Genomic DNA, 16,803 nt, shown 5'->3' with positions numbered 1-16,803 from the left:
GCCGTGGCATACATAAACTTTAGAAATACAAGTCCTTTAACGTCCAAAAAATCATGAAAAATATTCAGTTCCTTATCATATTTAGGTACAGCAAGACAATGAGAGTTACATATAATATCACAAATGTGGTGATATCATGATACATTGGAAAATGGAAAAAAAAAGTATTTCAGAACTCAGTATGTAAGATACTTGCGAGTATAAAGGGGCAAACTTTATCAATATTGATTGTGAGTGATTGTAGCGGCACGAAAGTACATTCACCAACACTGTGTCTCCCAACAGGATAGATACAGCACCACCTCACAAAGTTTATTAAAATCCATAAAACTCCAAACAATACCTATTTTACCTAATTTACTTTAAATATGAAACACCCTCACCCCCACACTAGAGCACATTCTTACAAACAGGAGAATACAAATAAACAGAGTCATAAATCAATAAATAGAAGAAAATTACTGGTTCTATTAATTGACAACATACACTGCAGTTGCTTAATCGAATTCATTATCAAAATACATGTTATTTTTCTTCGTATATATAAATTCAATATTGATAACATAACAATGATTAAGGAAAAACATTGTCCTAAAAAATCACCTTTCATCATGTGGACTTTGCGTCCAACACATCGAAAGGGTGTATACCAAGAACCTTGTCTGGCTGACGGCTCAGAAGAGTAACAATTTTAATCGCATGTACACAACTTGACATGTATTCCTGAAGAGTCCTCCTAGTGGGCAAATTGGTAGAACGATGTGTTAAAGTCGATAGCACCCAAGCAATCGTATTTCCTACAAGCTACATACGATTCACTCTCGCTTTAGTCCACCCCAACTGACATTCTTATAAAAATGTTTAAGCCACATCCGTTTTTGTGGTTAAATGCCTATCCCACAAAAGACTGCATCATGGGCGGATAGCCCTCAAGTAGCTTTCACAACACGTGGGACAATGAGAGGGTTGTTGGTTACGCGTAATTTCACAAACTGTTCTATACTGAGGTAACTCAGCATGCCAGTGCAGGCATTGTGAAATCTGGCACAGATGGGATGGGGCTTCATTGTCATCTGCTTCCAGTGCCCCAACATGGAAAGTTAAAATAATCATCTACGATCATGTGGACATTGGAAATGGATGATTCCTTGATCATGGAGACATCGGAAGAGTTCCAGGCTGATCTCGTCAGCAACATCCGGTCTGGAAACGGAACAAACCTAAAGATATCTTTTTTCCTGCAACTTGAGACAACGGAAGTCAACTCGCAGTCCTCTTGAAGTACAAATTGTACACCAACTTCAGAGCAGTCAACTGATGGTCGCAGAGCAACGCGTGGACTCCTCCGCTAAGATGGGTCCGGTCTTCGGGAAAGACCGTGTATGAGTTAGGGAACATCTTGATGTCCTGAATCGAATTACCGAGCCAGGTTTCTGTTGCAACAGCATCTGTTTTTTTTTTAAAGTATCTCTGCTCTTTTCCCAAGAGATGACTTGACATCGATATTGAGGAAGTGCATGGGGCGTTTCGTATTGACTGGCACTTGTTGGTGTTAACCTAGGGGTATGTCTTTCCATTAAAACCTCGATAGTTGGCGTTGTGCACAGGGACCATCTGACGTACTGTGGTGAAAGTGTATTTAGTTCCACTCTACACCACTGTTTGATTATTGAGATTCCTTACTCCCTTATGAACACACACTACACCCTGCAAGTTCTGGTGAGAATCCTATCATCCGTTCTTGGGTTACTGGGAGATTAGGATTATTCTATGTCTTTTATGACCCTATCACCTTTGACCTTTGACTTCATGATCGTCAAGCTATTATTTATTCAAATTCTTACTTCATTATGAAAATCCTTTTCAAATTGTGTGAAAATCCGATCACCCGTCCCTATAAGTTATTGGGAGATTATTAAAGCTTATTTCATGTCTTTTATGTCCCTGTCATGACCAATGATCTTCGACCTCATGACCTCACTATTTGATTGTTTCTTTCTTACCTCACAAACACACCCTTCAACTTTGGTGAAATTCGTTTATCCGTTATCAATTTGTTTGTGGAAAACAAACAGACAGAAAGACAGACAGACAAACAGACAGACAAAAAAAAAAACAACATACGGAACCGAAACCATAACCACCTCCGGCGTATAGGTTTCAAAACGAGACGCAGCTTTCGCGATGAGTCGTGTGTGCGGCCGCGTTTCTTGTCCTTTGGAAGAAAGACCGGCGATGTGGAACAGAGATCTTGTTGAATGGTGTCTTAAAACTTGGTATCAATATATCTGGCAGAGTGCCATGATTATGAATGAACATGAATCAGAATAAAGCAGGTGCGCAATGTATAGGCCGACAAACATGTACCCCAGTCACCATTCCCAATTGAATTTGAATTGAACATAACGGCACTATAATATGTAGGCCTACTGTATCATTTCGGCCTGAAATAAGCTTATTCTTTCACATGATACGCAAAATGTTAATGAGGTTCAGGTTTATTCCCAGCAAATATGAATATTATATGTTTGTATAAGTAACATGCGGTCAATTTGAAATGCTAGGGCACATCTCTAGAAGTACAAAAACTTGTGTGCCTTTACTATAAATTAATATTACATTCAGTAATATGTAGTAAAAGATCCCGCTTCATTCATTCATCGCAAAGAACAGGGTGTCTCACCCGGTGAAGTGGTCCCACCCCACAACCAACTGGACCCCATGGAAGACCAGCTTAGTAGCTGAATATGGGCTAGCCAGCCATCTTCACAGATGGAAAATGAACAACAACCACAACAACAACAACAACAAGTATCATAGTAAATAGAAATAAAAAACCGAGGTAAGGACAAAGACAGAAACAGACGCATATAGACAATAACAGAAACAAAGACAAGGAAATACGGACACTGACATTGACAGGGACATCAAGTTCGACTTATTATATAGCAACAATCACAGGGACATGGGACCCAACAAATCTGTAAGACAGAGGGATTGTCGAGGGTATATAAAGAATGGAAATAAAAGGAAATGTGCCATTTCACGGAAATCAGAATAGTGTCAGCATATAAATACAATATAGGTGATTATGTGAAAAAGGATTTCACATCACGTTAACAAAGGCAAAAACAAAAACTGATAAAAAGAATCCACTGAGAATCATTCATGATTGATTCCACATTTTTTGTTCTTGTTTGCAAAAGGGAAGGTAAAATATCAGCATGTTACCTTAATCATCTCAACTGAAAAGAATAAAAGATATAAACACATATAAAAAGGAACAAAACAAATAAAACTACTTGAGAATATCCATGTTTTCGGAATATTATGGTTCATTATGTTACATAATAAATCACGAGGCCTATGTTACATATATACTATATTTGTATCATATGACAAAAAAAAAAGCCAACAAAAAGTCGCACCCCTTGATTTTACATGAGGACTAAAAAAAGGTGACACGGGTCAACCAAGTCAAATGTCTGAAAGAGCTATTCTTCTTCAACATGAGATTGTACATAATGTCGCTCTGAAAACGAGTGAAAATGCCCCTAATCGACTGAGGAAAAAAAGAAAGGTCATTTGTACTAATGTGCCCGTAATCTACCTTCGAACTGGCTTATTATGCCAACTCTGGCAAAGTTGGTTACTGTATGCACATACCTTTTATACGTGCACGAAGAAAAAATGTGTTGAGTTGAACGAAAGAAAGCAAAGAAACATAAAAACACACACAAGCGAACAAAAACATGTATGTAGACTCTTCTGTGGGTGTTTTCTAGTTTGGCAGTTTGCAACAAAGGTGACACTGTGCGTGCGGTACGCACACGTCACCACGTCTAACCAAGGAGGTTTTCGAGATGGACTTCTCACTGGCTGTAATTACTCAAACAGTCTTCAGTTTTCTATCGATGTAAAAAAGAATTCCACATGTGCGTTTGTACCTTTGATGATCGACGTTCGATGCCACCGTATTGCTGAACAGTCTAAAAATTAATCATGTTCATTTTGAACTTTAACATAATTATTGTTGGTGATATTTTGCTTGTTTATCTATTAAAAGAAGTGAAATCTCAGTTGATAAAGCATATAAAACAAATTTCAGTCCGGTCTAGAAATATGTGCAAAAGTGTAAATCAGAGATGTATTATGTGAATATGTTTAAAACTGTACCCTCATGGAATGCCGGTCTTAATAGATAGGTTTCAATACCATACTGGAAAGAACACACTGTCCCACCGATGAAGTTTGAGAAATGGAGTTCCAACAGGCTCTAAACATTCAAACTGCTGTCAGTTTTCTTTTGACGTACAAAAGAATTCCACAGGTGCATTTGTGACTTTGATGATCGGGGTTCGATGCCGCCGTCTTTCCGAGGACAGAGATGATTCATTTGGAACGCTAACATAATGTAGACTATATACATATTTTTTTTTTTTTGTATCAAAGGAAATTAAATTTCAGCTCATGATAAGGCATATGAAAAACGTGTCCAGGATTCTGTCAAAAAGTGTAAATCTGAGCCGTACGTTGTGAAAATTTGTGAACTGTACCCTTACTGGAAAGTCAATTTTATCATCTTTCCGATCACTTCCGACAAGTGAAACTGATATGGTATAATCTTCAAGGGTAGTTCTTTATTTATTTATATGTAAGATTAGTGTAAAAATATGTAAAGTCGGGTAATTTTGATTCTTATTTCATCATTTTTTGCGGAATTTTTATTTGCGCATCTTGTCACCTGCCTGTGTCTATATACCTTTATGTACCGCTCATGTTTCATAAAAAGGGACAGCAAAAAGTAATTACGATCATAAAGACATAATCTTCCACTTGAGAGTGACGAGTCATGATGCAATACCACATGAATCAATTGTCTTCCTATCTGTGAGGTAGCTTCAGTTTAGCACATACTTCAAATATTTCTTAGTGGCGGCATCAAACATGGTATCAAAGGGAATAAATGTTGCTACTCCATCTCTTGAACCTCCTTGGTCCCACAGAGTGCTCACAGTGTGATCACATAGTCGACTGAGTGAAAGCGCTCGAATTTAACAGTGTGAAGATGATGTCACACTGTGGTGCGGTTTTCACAGTGTTCACATAGTAATGCTTGGTGTCACATAGTGAATTGATGACTCAGATTGTGTTCACACTGTTAAAATGCTCGAATTTAACAGTGTGAAGGGATTTCACACTGTGTTCACACTGTGTTTCTCACACTGTGGGACACTGTGTTCTTTCCAGTAGGTAGATAAGAAAAAAAAGGAAATAAAACATAAACTCTCAAATTAGAAAGTGGCTGGTAATTATGCAATGAGACACGAGTCAATGCGCGACAGACCCAGAGACTCCAACCCAAAACACCTTCTGATCTGGAGATTCTCCCGCCTGAAACCCCTAGCGAACGGGAGACCCCAACTTGATGTGTGCGAAGCGCGAAGTTCCTATAGTTCTAGATGCTCTCTTGTGCTATCTAAGGCTTATTTTTTCAACATACGATAGAAATAAGTAAGAAATCCCTTCCAACGGGAGATAAAGAGCCAGGGGGGGGGGGGGGGAGAGAAATTAAATCTCAAACGGGAGCAACGGGAGATTTTGCAAAAATGGGTTTTCGGCGGGAGATCTCCCGTCGAAAATGGGAGAGTTGGAGTCCTCTGCAGACCTAGTTTGGAACATACGACTGACGGCATCGAACATGGATTCAAAGAAATAGGACAGCCGTGACTCCATTCTCTTGAACCTCCTTTGTTTACGAAAGACTAACATAGCCGGTAGGGCACTTTGAAAGTTCCGTTGTTACCAGTTTTATGTATATACTTTCTGCAAAAAAAAAAAAAAAAAAAGAAGAAGAAGAAGAAGAAGAAGACGAAAGTAAACATTTATTCCAGTTCATTTTTTTAAATAGAAATGTTTGATAAAAATCATTGTGTCATACACAATACTAAAGGACGTGTCACACCATTCCGGGCAAGCTACGCGGGCTTGTGGCGAGGAGGTAGTTTCCAGCACGTAGAAGAACAAGAATGTTTGCAATTTTCATTCATGCCTTGTCATACCGTACGGGGGAACTTCTGCGGCTTGATTTGCGGGGGAAACAAATTTACTCCCCGGAGCTCTCCGCAGTTGGGTCCGCACCTGACATTATCTAGCGCGTAGTTGCCCGGAGTTGCTCACGCAAGTCCGATTTAACCGCAGCCAAGTTTTGAGCATGACCAAAACTTTTTCCGGGTGAGTCGCGGGAATGCCCGTAGAGGTCCACGCAGAACGCCAGTAGGAGACCCTTAGCGGCAGTACTTCCCAGGCAATTCCCACGCAGGTACTTCGCAGTCCCGTATGCAGCCAAGATAATGAAATTCTGTGAGATTTCAGCCATTCCATTAGAGGAATTCCTTCACTGAGTTGTCAGCCCCACGCGACTGGTACAAAGGTCACACAGTATACTCGCAAGTATAACGCGTCCAGCAAGTAAGACACATGCGCTGACTCGCACAAATCCTTTTCCGCCCTCAGGAATGTCCGGTATGCTAGAAAATCTCTACACGTAACAAGCCCGAGTAGCTTGCCCGGAAAGGTGTGACAGGGCTTAAACACGGTTGCGGGTAAAAAAAAAAATATATATATATATGCGTGCGCACCTCCGGGCGACTACTTTTGAGATACATGCTAGGTACTGTCATGTGCGGATCATCTACGGGGATCTCCGGGTAGTCAAAATTGTTCTAAACAAGTCGCACGCAAGGCTGGTGTGACACGGCCTTAAAGGTTATTTGATTAGGTATCAGTCTGGAAGGTTATACAAAAGGAATCTTTGCGCATAAGTGAACACGTTTGTTTCTGTCCTCAGACCTCCAAGGCAGAAAATCAAAAAGTTAACAAATTGACATACTGAAATGATTACAAAAGACCAATTTAACGCATTGACAGACATGAGTGAAATAGCAGAAATAAGTTTCCGTTTCCTTATTTCTCTTTATATTCTCAAACAAAAACAAAGTGTGGGAAACTAAAGGGGAACAAATGATTTTTTTTTGTCAACTCAAACTCTAAATGGAATAGGGAGTAATTAGCTGCAAGTGTGATAAAATGCAAAGAATTTTTTCACTTCCTTTTTAATTAAGGAAGTTAAGAATGCATGAGACAAAGTCAGGAAGCAAATATTATTTCAAATTTTCTTAATTTGGAAAAATATTTAATCTTTGTTACCATTGCGTCTTATGTCTTTTGGCTATGGAATCGACAGAAGATTTATCATTTTCCTCCATTATAGACCAGGAGCTGGCTGCTGGTCAATTTACCCCATCAAGCCCAAAAGGTTTGACCCCTCAAAGTTACTGGGGCCACCCCCCTCATTACAAAACTGGGCGTCAGCCTGATACCTGAGGGCGGGGTCGTCCCCCAGGGACCCCCCAAAATGGCCCCCGGCGGGTGTAATTTACCCCATGGAGCCCATGGACCAAACCTGGTCTAAAAGAATGGCCTAGGGGTGTACATAATAAAAATATAAAAACTGACAAAATATCTGGTCGGGAAAGGGGTTGCCAGACCGTCCCCCCCTGGGCCCCCCCCTGGCGGGTGTAATTTACCCCACGCAGCCCATGCACCAAACTTGGTCCAATGAAAGTACTATGGGTGTACATAATGAAAATATAAAAACTGACACGATATCTGGTTGGGAAAGGGGTTGCCAGATCCCCTCACCCCCCCCCCCCCCCACCGCCCATTACGCCCCTTCGTGGGTTTAATTTAGCCAACAGCACCCATGGATCAAATTTGGCTGGGGGAAAGTAGGCCCCACTATGGGTGTGCAAAAAATAAAGATAAAAGCTGACAAAATATCTCACTTACAAAGAGTAATCAAACATATCCCCTACCTTTGCTACCCCCCCCCCATTTTTTAGTGTGAAGGGCCTATACGGTTTGGAGAGGTATGAATGAGCGTGTTATAAAAAGTAATAAATGGAACTTCTTGAATTAAGATGAAGTTATGACAACAGAAGCATTATGTGTGTACATATATCCACATGCCCCATCCCACTCCCTCCCCCAAAAGAAAGGAGTTATCAATATCTACACTAGAAACATACTCAGACAGTGCAGACCTTTGCCAAGCAGCTCATTTCCACCCATCCACACATGCTAAAAACTGCCAAATTTCCCATATAAAAGCCTTTTGCTTTTAAATGCCATCAACTTCCAGCTGTGTGGTAGTGCATTATACCTTGAGCACATGCCTTTACCTTTAGTGCGCATGTATGCAAACCTCAAATTCATGCAGCTTGAACTCCCAATTCCATTGATCTCATCTGCCATAAGATAAAAATCATCAAAATTTCATAAAGATTCCCGGATCACTACCAAAATTTATATTTATCATCTGTTTTTAAAATGTAATTGTGTTATTATCATCTTTTCATACAAGTTTCATCCAAATGTGTTCTCAACCTTTCAAGTTGTTTTGCATACAAACAATAATGCAGACAATACTATATATAAGTAACATAAAACCTCAAGTGGCAGAAATAATTACAACTGTATCCAACATCCTACAGTTCAACTGTGTTACCATGCATGTGGAGCAAGCTCATGTACAACAGTACAAGAAACTGTATACCTGTGATACAAAGTTGTACATGCAGTGGGTGCATAGGCCATAGTGTGGTTAATTGCATGCAAATATTTGTATGTTGTATACATTTTACTTGTTGCATGCAATTATACATTTCGAAGATCGGCAACACGTGTATCATCAGTCTGCAAACAATAAAAAGGCGGTGTTTTCCTGACCTTGGTAAGTGAACTGGGCTTTCCTATTGTAGGTACTATACTGGTAGGCCCCTATGACAGTAGTACATGTATTTCATCACTGGATGACAATTGGTGTCAGTAACAGAGCAAACAAAGAAAGGTCAAGAGTCTAGATCTTCTATTGGACTAGATCTAAGTCTCAAATATGCTATGATATGGCTAGATATCTAACGTTAGACCTATATTTCCTATACATGCTATAGCTTGTAGAGTACCTAGTACTATTTGGCGAAACCAAATGAACTGGAACAGGGGATGGATTATCAGTGAGATGTAGTGTATCATGAGTCATAACTGAGAAACCAATAAATAGAACATCAATGTTCTCAGCCTATATAGGTTTAAGTGTCAAAGGTGTGCATTGCTTTAAATTTGCATAGAACACTTAAACCCTGAATTTGTTCAAGTCACTGCACTTCCTATCATTCATAGCTAGAGTCAAAAAGACAGAATTATACTACATTTCAATTTCTCTATCTAATAGACAACTTTGACTTTAGGATTAGAAATAGCCCTATTAATTGCTATATTGAAGATGCAGATGTTCCAGTGAATGAATTCTTGCATTCCCTGTGTTGTAGCCTCTCCCAGGAGAGGCTGCAGTGCCAGTGTGGTGCATGTAGTAGTCTTTGTGCAGACTCATTGACAACCAACAAAGGTTTGTACCTGTAAACTATGAGAGCTGCACAAGGTATAGAAAACAAACAACTGAAGTGAAAACAAGCTTATGTGTACTTTTGCCTCATACATCAGTGTAAACAAACTCAGAGTTGAGCATAAATACCGTAGCAATGCACAATTATAGCTTTGGCTCTAACAGAGGTGTAAGTGAATGACCTTTGGTACAGATTCCTATATTTTTGCAGGTATTTAAAATATTATCTTACTACCAATGGTTTTGATTTGCAATTTAAGCAATTTGAGGCTTCATTTGGGCACAGCTCTTCAATCTTAAGGCTCTCTGTCCATGTTTCTGGCATGGTAGACATGCTGCATGTACTGTAGCTTGTTAAGACATTGGTATCACAATATTTGCAACTTTAATCAGGCTGTTTGTTATTTCTTTTGCTATATTTAAAGAGAGTTTCAGATTATTGGCCTAATCTTCATACCCAATTCTGCAAGTATTCATTCACTGGAACATCTGCATCTTCAACACTTATGATACATATAGCTATTAATAAGGCTATTTCTAATCCTAAAGTCAAAGTTGTCTATTAGATAGAGAAATTGAAATGTAGTATAATTCTGCCTTTTTGACTCTAGCTGTGAATGATAGGAAGTGCAGTGACTTGAACAAATTCAGGGTTTAAGTGTTCTATGCAAATTTAAAGCAATGCACACCTTTGACACTTTGACACTATTTATTGGTTTCTCAGTTATGACTCATGATACACTACATCTCACTGATAATCCATCCCCTGTTCCAGTTCATTTGGTTTCGCCAAATAGTACTAGGTACTCTACAAGCTATAGCATGTATAGGAAATGTAGGTCTAACGTTAGATATCTAGCCATATCATAGCATATTTGAGACTTAGATCTAGTCCAAGATCTAGACTCTTGACCTTTCTTTGTTTGCACTGTTACTGACACCAATTGTCATCCAGTGATGAAATACATGTACTACTGTCATAGGGGCCTACCAGTATAGTACCATGGAGCTACAAAATTGTTTGTAGCTCCATGATAGTACCTACAATAGGAAAGCCCAGTTCACTTACCAAGGTCAGGAAAACACCGCCTTTTTATTGTTTGCAGACTGATGATACACGTGTTGCCGATCTTCGAAATGTATAATTGCATGCAACAAGTAAAATGTATACAACATACAAATATATGCATGCAATTAACCACACTATGGCCTATGCACCCACTGCATGTACAATTTTGTATCACAGGTATACAGTTCTTGTACTGTTGTACATCTGAGCTTGCTCCACATGCATGGTAACACAGTTGAACTGTAGGATGTTGGATACAGTTGTAATTATTTCTGCCACTTGAGGTTTTATGTTACTTATATATAGTATTGTCTGCATTATTGTTTGTATGCAAAACAACTTGAAAGGTTGAGAACACATTTGGATGAAACTTGTATGAAAAGATGATAATAACACAATTACATTTTAAAAACAGATGATAAATATAAATTTTGGTAGTGATCCGGGAATCTTTATGAAATTTTGATGATTTTTATCTTATGGCAGATGAGATCAATGGAATTGGGAGTTCAAGCTGCATGAATTTGAGGTTTGCATACATGCGCACTAAAGGTAAAGGCATGTGCTCAAGGTATAATGCACTACCACACAGCTGGAAGTTGATGGCATTTAAAAGCAAAAGGCTTTTATATGGGAAATTTGGCAGTTTTTAGCATGTGTGGATGGGTGGAAATGAGCTGCTTGGCAAAGGTCTGCACTGTCTGAGTATGTTTCTAGTGTAGATATTGATCCATTTATTACTTTTTATGACACGCTCATTCATACCTCTCCAAACCGTATAGGCCCTTCACACTAAAAAATGGGGGGGGGGGGGTAGCAAAGGTAGGGGATATGTTTGATTACTCTTTGTAAGTGAGATATTTTGTCAGCTTTTATCTTTATTTTTTGCACACCCATAGTGGGGCCTACTTTCCCCCAGCCAAATTTGATCCATGGGTGCTGTTGGCTAAATTAAACCCACGAAGGGGCGTAATGGGCGGTGGGGGGGGGGGGGGATCTGGCAACCCCTTTCCCAACCAGATATCGTGTCAGTTTTTATATTTTCATTATGTACACCCATAGTACTTTCATTAGACCAAGTTTGGTGCATGGGCTGCGTGGGGTAAATTACACCCGCCAGGGGGGGCCCAGGGGGGGACGGTCTGGCAACCCCTTTCCCGACCAGATATTTTGTCAGTTTTTATATTTTTATTATGTACACCCCTAGGCCATTCTTTTAGACCAGGTTTGGTCCATGGGCTCCATGGGGTAAATTACACCCGCCGGGGGCCATTTTGGGGGGGTCCCTGGGGGACGACCCCGCCCTCAGGTATCAGGCTGACGCCCAGTTTTGTAATGAGGGGGGTGGCCCCAGTAACTTTGAGGGGTCAAACCTTTTGGGCTTGATGGGGTAAATTGACCAGCAGCCAGCTCCTGGTCTATTACCTTTTTCCCCCCTTTTTTTTTTGTCTTTGGAGGGTTACAGAGACAGTGTTGAGTTCATAGGTTGATTTTGCAAGTTGATTTGCATTTCTCGTTGTTTTGAATTTGTCTTTTGTTCTCATTGTTACAATGGAAGAGCACATATACGCTTGAATAACAACTTGTTCATTTTTGCAATTTTTACTTTTGTGCCTTGGAAAAGAAAAACGAAAGTGTTCACTCATCCGTAAAGCTTCCCATTTTATAGACCTACTAGGTTGATAGCCAATTAGATTACCTTTAACATGGTACATAAAACATTACTATCAACCAAACAATCTATGAGAAAGATGAAATTGAAAGTGTTCACTTTTTTCTTTTTCTTTTTTTTGCTGAGTGTAGATTGCAATCAACCAACCTGATGAGTTCTAGACTTGTCCTGTTGACGCGCCAGTCATGCTGCAGCAGTTTGCTGTACAGAAAGAGCCTCTCCGAGTCCGGGTCATCGAACTTCCAAAGCTCCTCCGTCAAGTACGTTCTGTATCATAACATGTGGGATTATATGGACACACACAGAGTCATGGACATACATACATACACACACACACACAAATAAATAGAAAAAAATGCTATCACCTTTTTACGTCTCTTTTCCATATCTATAGTCTGACTCTAACTTTAAAATAGAGTGACATTACGCGACATCAATAATCTTATTCTAATATTTGACCTTCATTTATCATGATACGTATCGTTATGACTTGTAGAATCAAATCCGATATAAGGACGTTCATTCAAACATGGCAAAAAGAGGTAGATTTCAGGTAACGATATCACAGCATAATGGAGATTTTCGTAGAGTATCTTGTGTAACGCAAACAAGCGCCATAAATAAGCCTTGCCATCGAAGAGGTTTTCCTCAGCAAAGAATTTGGAAGCAGTGCGTTTTGGTAGCAAAGAGGAATTGTCGAAGCTACGGCGGATTTATAAGCACTGGCATTGACACGAATGATCCATCACCTGAAGTTACAAAATGGCATATTCTTTACACCCTGTTGATGTAGAACGCGTTCCTGATCAAGGTGCCCATGCAAGCAGGACTACCCTCAGACGTGTTGTATGTTATAAAATATATGAGGCTCGACAAAACTCGCTATTGCATTCCGGAACTTTGAAATTTGTTTCTCTAAAAGTTTCATCCACACTGTGAATCAAACCGGCAAAATGGCATTCACCACACAATCCACCATACTGTGTTAGTCACCATAAAGTCATCGGGTGTATCAATATATATATATATATATATATATACCGTATAGGTCATTTATTTGTATTGTATGAAGGCACGGCTACCGAATAGATAAAACTGTTATTAAGATATGAAATTACCTTGTCATAACAAAATTCATGACATTGGGTATAACATAACATTTTTAGACAGTAGTTCAAAGAAATCCCATCATAAAAACTTCGAATCTGTACTCCAGGAATACCACAGGAATGCCACAGAAATTCTACATGAAGTATCACATGCTGTACACCAAGGCATAGGACAGTTTAAGTACTGCTTAAATCAATTGTCATAATTTACTGCATAACTCACCTATTAATCAGATTCTGGAATATGCGTTTTGTTGTTGTTGTTTTTTAATTCCAGTTGGTACTCTTGTGTGGTATTGCTGTGTGGTATTGTCCTGTGATAGTCACGTGGCATAGCATGTCAAAAAAAAAACCAAACAAACAAACACACACACAAGAATATCCTGTGGTATTTTTCTGTAGTGGTCCCTACTTTTCATTGTATTTTGTGGGGTTTTGCCTGGTGGTATCGCTATGTGGTACTGCTGGGCGATATACTGGTTTTGATGTAAAAATACGGTACTCCTGTGTGGTATTGTCTCTGTGATATATGTCCCAAAATACCACATGAGTATCCTGTGTCCCATGTAAATTGTAAATGAATGTTTTTCCCCAGCCATACAATTATCATAATTATTTCTTCTTTTTTATGACGTACAGGCCCTCCCCATTCACTTTTGGGTCGGTCTACCGTGACAAATCAGCAACACTATACATTTCAACATGCTGCAACATGTGAAAAGTTCTGGGTTATTTTGTGGTAAGCTGTGGTGACGAGTCACTGTATGACTTTTTTGGTGAGAAACCACGTGATCTAGAATTTTACACTATTACAATTCGGCGGACACAATATTCCTACATACTGCAATATGTGACACAAATGTGTGTGTGTTTTTTTTTTTGTGTGGCAAGCTGTGGTAGCAGTGAAAACTATGCAACTTTCGATGAGGAACAACATAGACTAGAATTCCACACTGTGGCAACTCTGTGGAAACAGAAATTTCACACATTAAAGTTTGTGACATACTGTGATCATTATGGTAAGCTGTGGTAACTGTAATTTCTATGAGATTAGCATGTGGTGAACGTGCACTTTACGTGAACGCAATCTTCCCCACAGACTGAAATGTGTAGCACACTGTGACTATCATGTGGTAGCTGTGATATCTGTATACTACTATGTGAAAAGTAGGAGATGAACCACTCATGACGACTCTATGAACACACCATGCCCACATACTACAGCATGGGACACACTGTGACCATTTTGTGGCAACCTGTGGTAACTGTGTATGACTATGTGAGTTGTATGTGGTGAACCACATAGTTTGTAATTTGACATTGTGGAAAACACTGTGAACATAGTATTTTCACACATTTTACACATAGTTAACTATGTGAACACAGTGTGGTAAAACTGTGTTTGTTCCATAAGGGGGGTTCACATTTTGAAAATGCAAGTTAAAATTTTCTACTGTATAAACTTGTCAGGATGAAGCTGACACCATGACACCCACACTCCAACATTGCTACAAGTTCGCTATGTTTTTATGGTAATAGTTTGCAAGAATGCGTAGAAGGTAAACGTGTGATACTCATGTGAGCACTAGACCCCAGGGTCTCTGATAATAAATATAGGTGCAGTGAAGTGCGAATGTGATCTCCCCATTTTCTCCGTTTGCTAAACAAAGTTTCAGGCACACTTGCACTTAAAATGCATTACCTTCACTTGTTAAATCCTAATATCCAGATATTTCTGTATGGCAACAAATAAAACCAGTTCAAATACGAACTTTTTTTTCACTGTTTTCCAAAACTCTACCCTCTTGATTTTTAAACGTGGGGCAACGGACGCACCATTACATTGGCGTTTCACTACACAAACAACATAAGAAAGGAGTGGAACAGGTAAGCAGATTGTTTAAACTCCCTATGAAACCTTTCCTGTAGTGTTTCTTTGCGAAAATTTGAGGGTTATACTGCGGTCAGAACTCACTCGTTGCTTGTGACGTTGGCTATTTGTACCGTCATGGCTCGATAGCTCCCCTTGAGTATGTCGCTGTACCATATTTCATCGTAGGCAGCGCGCTGATTTTCGACGGGATTTCCTTTTTCGTCGACGATCAAGGTTTTCACACCGATCTGCTCTTGTTTGATCACCTTCCCGTTCCGGATGGTTTTCCGAATCAGCCGTACCTGTTTTTTCTTCAGCATCGTCGACGAGTGTGCCTTTCGGGCAGGATCCACCTTCCGAGGCTTGGCTTTCGCAGCCACTTTCGGCGGCTCAACTGCTGCAACTTTTCGTTGTGGGACTAAAAGGTTATTGTCATCGCCGCGCTCCAAACTTACTTTCGCTCGAGGTTCTTCGTCGTGGGCTTCTTCGTGCTGCTTGCCCTGAGACGTTCCTCCGACTTCTCTATCACGTCTCAAGAACCTGCGAGGTAGACAATGCAAAATGTCCCGTTACAAGTTACAACGACATTGGTAATGAGGCTAACCAAAACAAGAGACATAATTATTGACACCACAACTGATTATCATAGGTATAACTTCCTTTTTCAGTAATTTCTGGCGGCATTAATAGTCATCACTGAAGTTGGCTCTTTATACACATTTAAAATGATTTACACACTTTCCATGGGATTTGGAAGGGATGACAGTATTTGCAACAATTACAGATACACCCCCTACTGATTCAAAAGTTGGAAAAGGCAATGCAGCCCTTAAAAACAACAAGGCCTGTGGCTTAGGCAGAATGTCTGCAAAAACGCTAAACACTCCTGGAGAACCAATGAGAAAAACAACTCCTGAAGTTCATGAATATAGTGTGGCCAGAAAGAAATACTGTTGATGAGGACTGGAGAAAAGGTTTTATCACCCCAGTGTGCAAGGCGGAAGACAACCGTGATCTTGTCAACTACACAGCCATCACCCTTCTCTCTTTTCCTGGAATGTTTTCTGCAGAACATTAATTTGGAAATAAGGTAGGCCTAATGGAAACCATGGACTACTATCTGACCAAGCCGTGTGGATTCCGTGGCCTAAGAGGCACCAAAGATGCTGAGTTTTTTCGTTCGCCAGATCGTCCAGGAGGCTAACAAAAGGCGCATTTTTGTACTTGGCTGCATTTGGCTCCATGTGACTATGAGCCCTCTGGAAAGCCTTTCGGTAAGGCCCCGTCACACTACAGCGAATGCCCAACGAATGCCCAACGTATGTCTAATAAATTTGAAAATTTGAAGATATGTTAACATCCATTGGTAATACTAGAATAGTTCGTAACATGCTTGGCGTTCTTTGTATTCATTAGCTATTCGTCGGGATTCGCAGAGATACGCTGGAACCGATTTTATTTTTTAAACATGTCCAAAATCTCCAGCGTATCTCTGCGAATCCCTATGAATAGCTAATGAATTCAAAGAACGTCACACATGCAAACTGTCTTCACATTTTCGAATTCATTGGGCTTTCGCTTGGCATTCGTTGGGCATTCGCTGTAGTGTGACGG

At 39.9% G+C, this 16,803-nt stretch overlaps 1 protein-coding gene across 1 annotated transcript in view; it reads right to left on the bottom strand.

Moving 5' to 3' along the window:
* The window catches only part of LOC139716524 (alpha-N-acetylneuraminide alpha-2,8-sialyltransferase-like), a 37,046-nt gene extending 20,613 nt beyond the window's left edge, over positions 1-16,433 (bottom strand). Inside the window, exons 1-3 of the mRNA XM_071628063.1 lie at positions 16,315-16,433; positions 15,292-15,729; positions 12,355-12,474 (exon numbers count right to left, since the gene is read on the bottom strand). Of these exons, the coding sequence (XP_071484164.1) occupies positions 12,355-12,474; positions 15,292-15,729; positions 16,315-16,433 (677 nt within the window). The remainder of the gene's footprint in view (positions 1-12,354; positions 12,475-15,291; positions 15,730-16,314) is intronic.
* Positions 16,434-16,803: the final 370 nt, after the last annotated feature.

The sequence above is a fragment of the Diadema antillarum genome, unplaced genomic scaffold (genome assembly GCF_040938485.1).
Source record: "Diadema antillarum isolate AM-2024a unplaced genomic scaffold, OU_Dant_1.0 scf00000066, whole genome shotgun sequence".
Lineage (NCBI taxonomy): Eukaryota > Metazoa > Echinodermata > Echinoidea > Diadematoida > Diadematidae > Diadema > Diadema antillarum.
The sequence above is the reverse complement of the archived record's forward strand: the minus strand, read 5'-3'. Positions and strand labels throughout refer to the sequence as shown.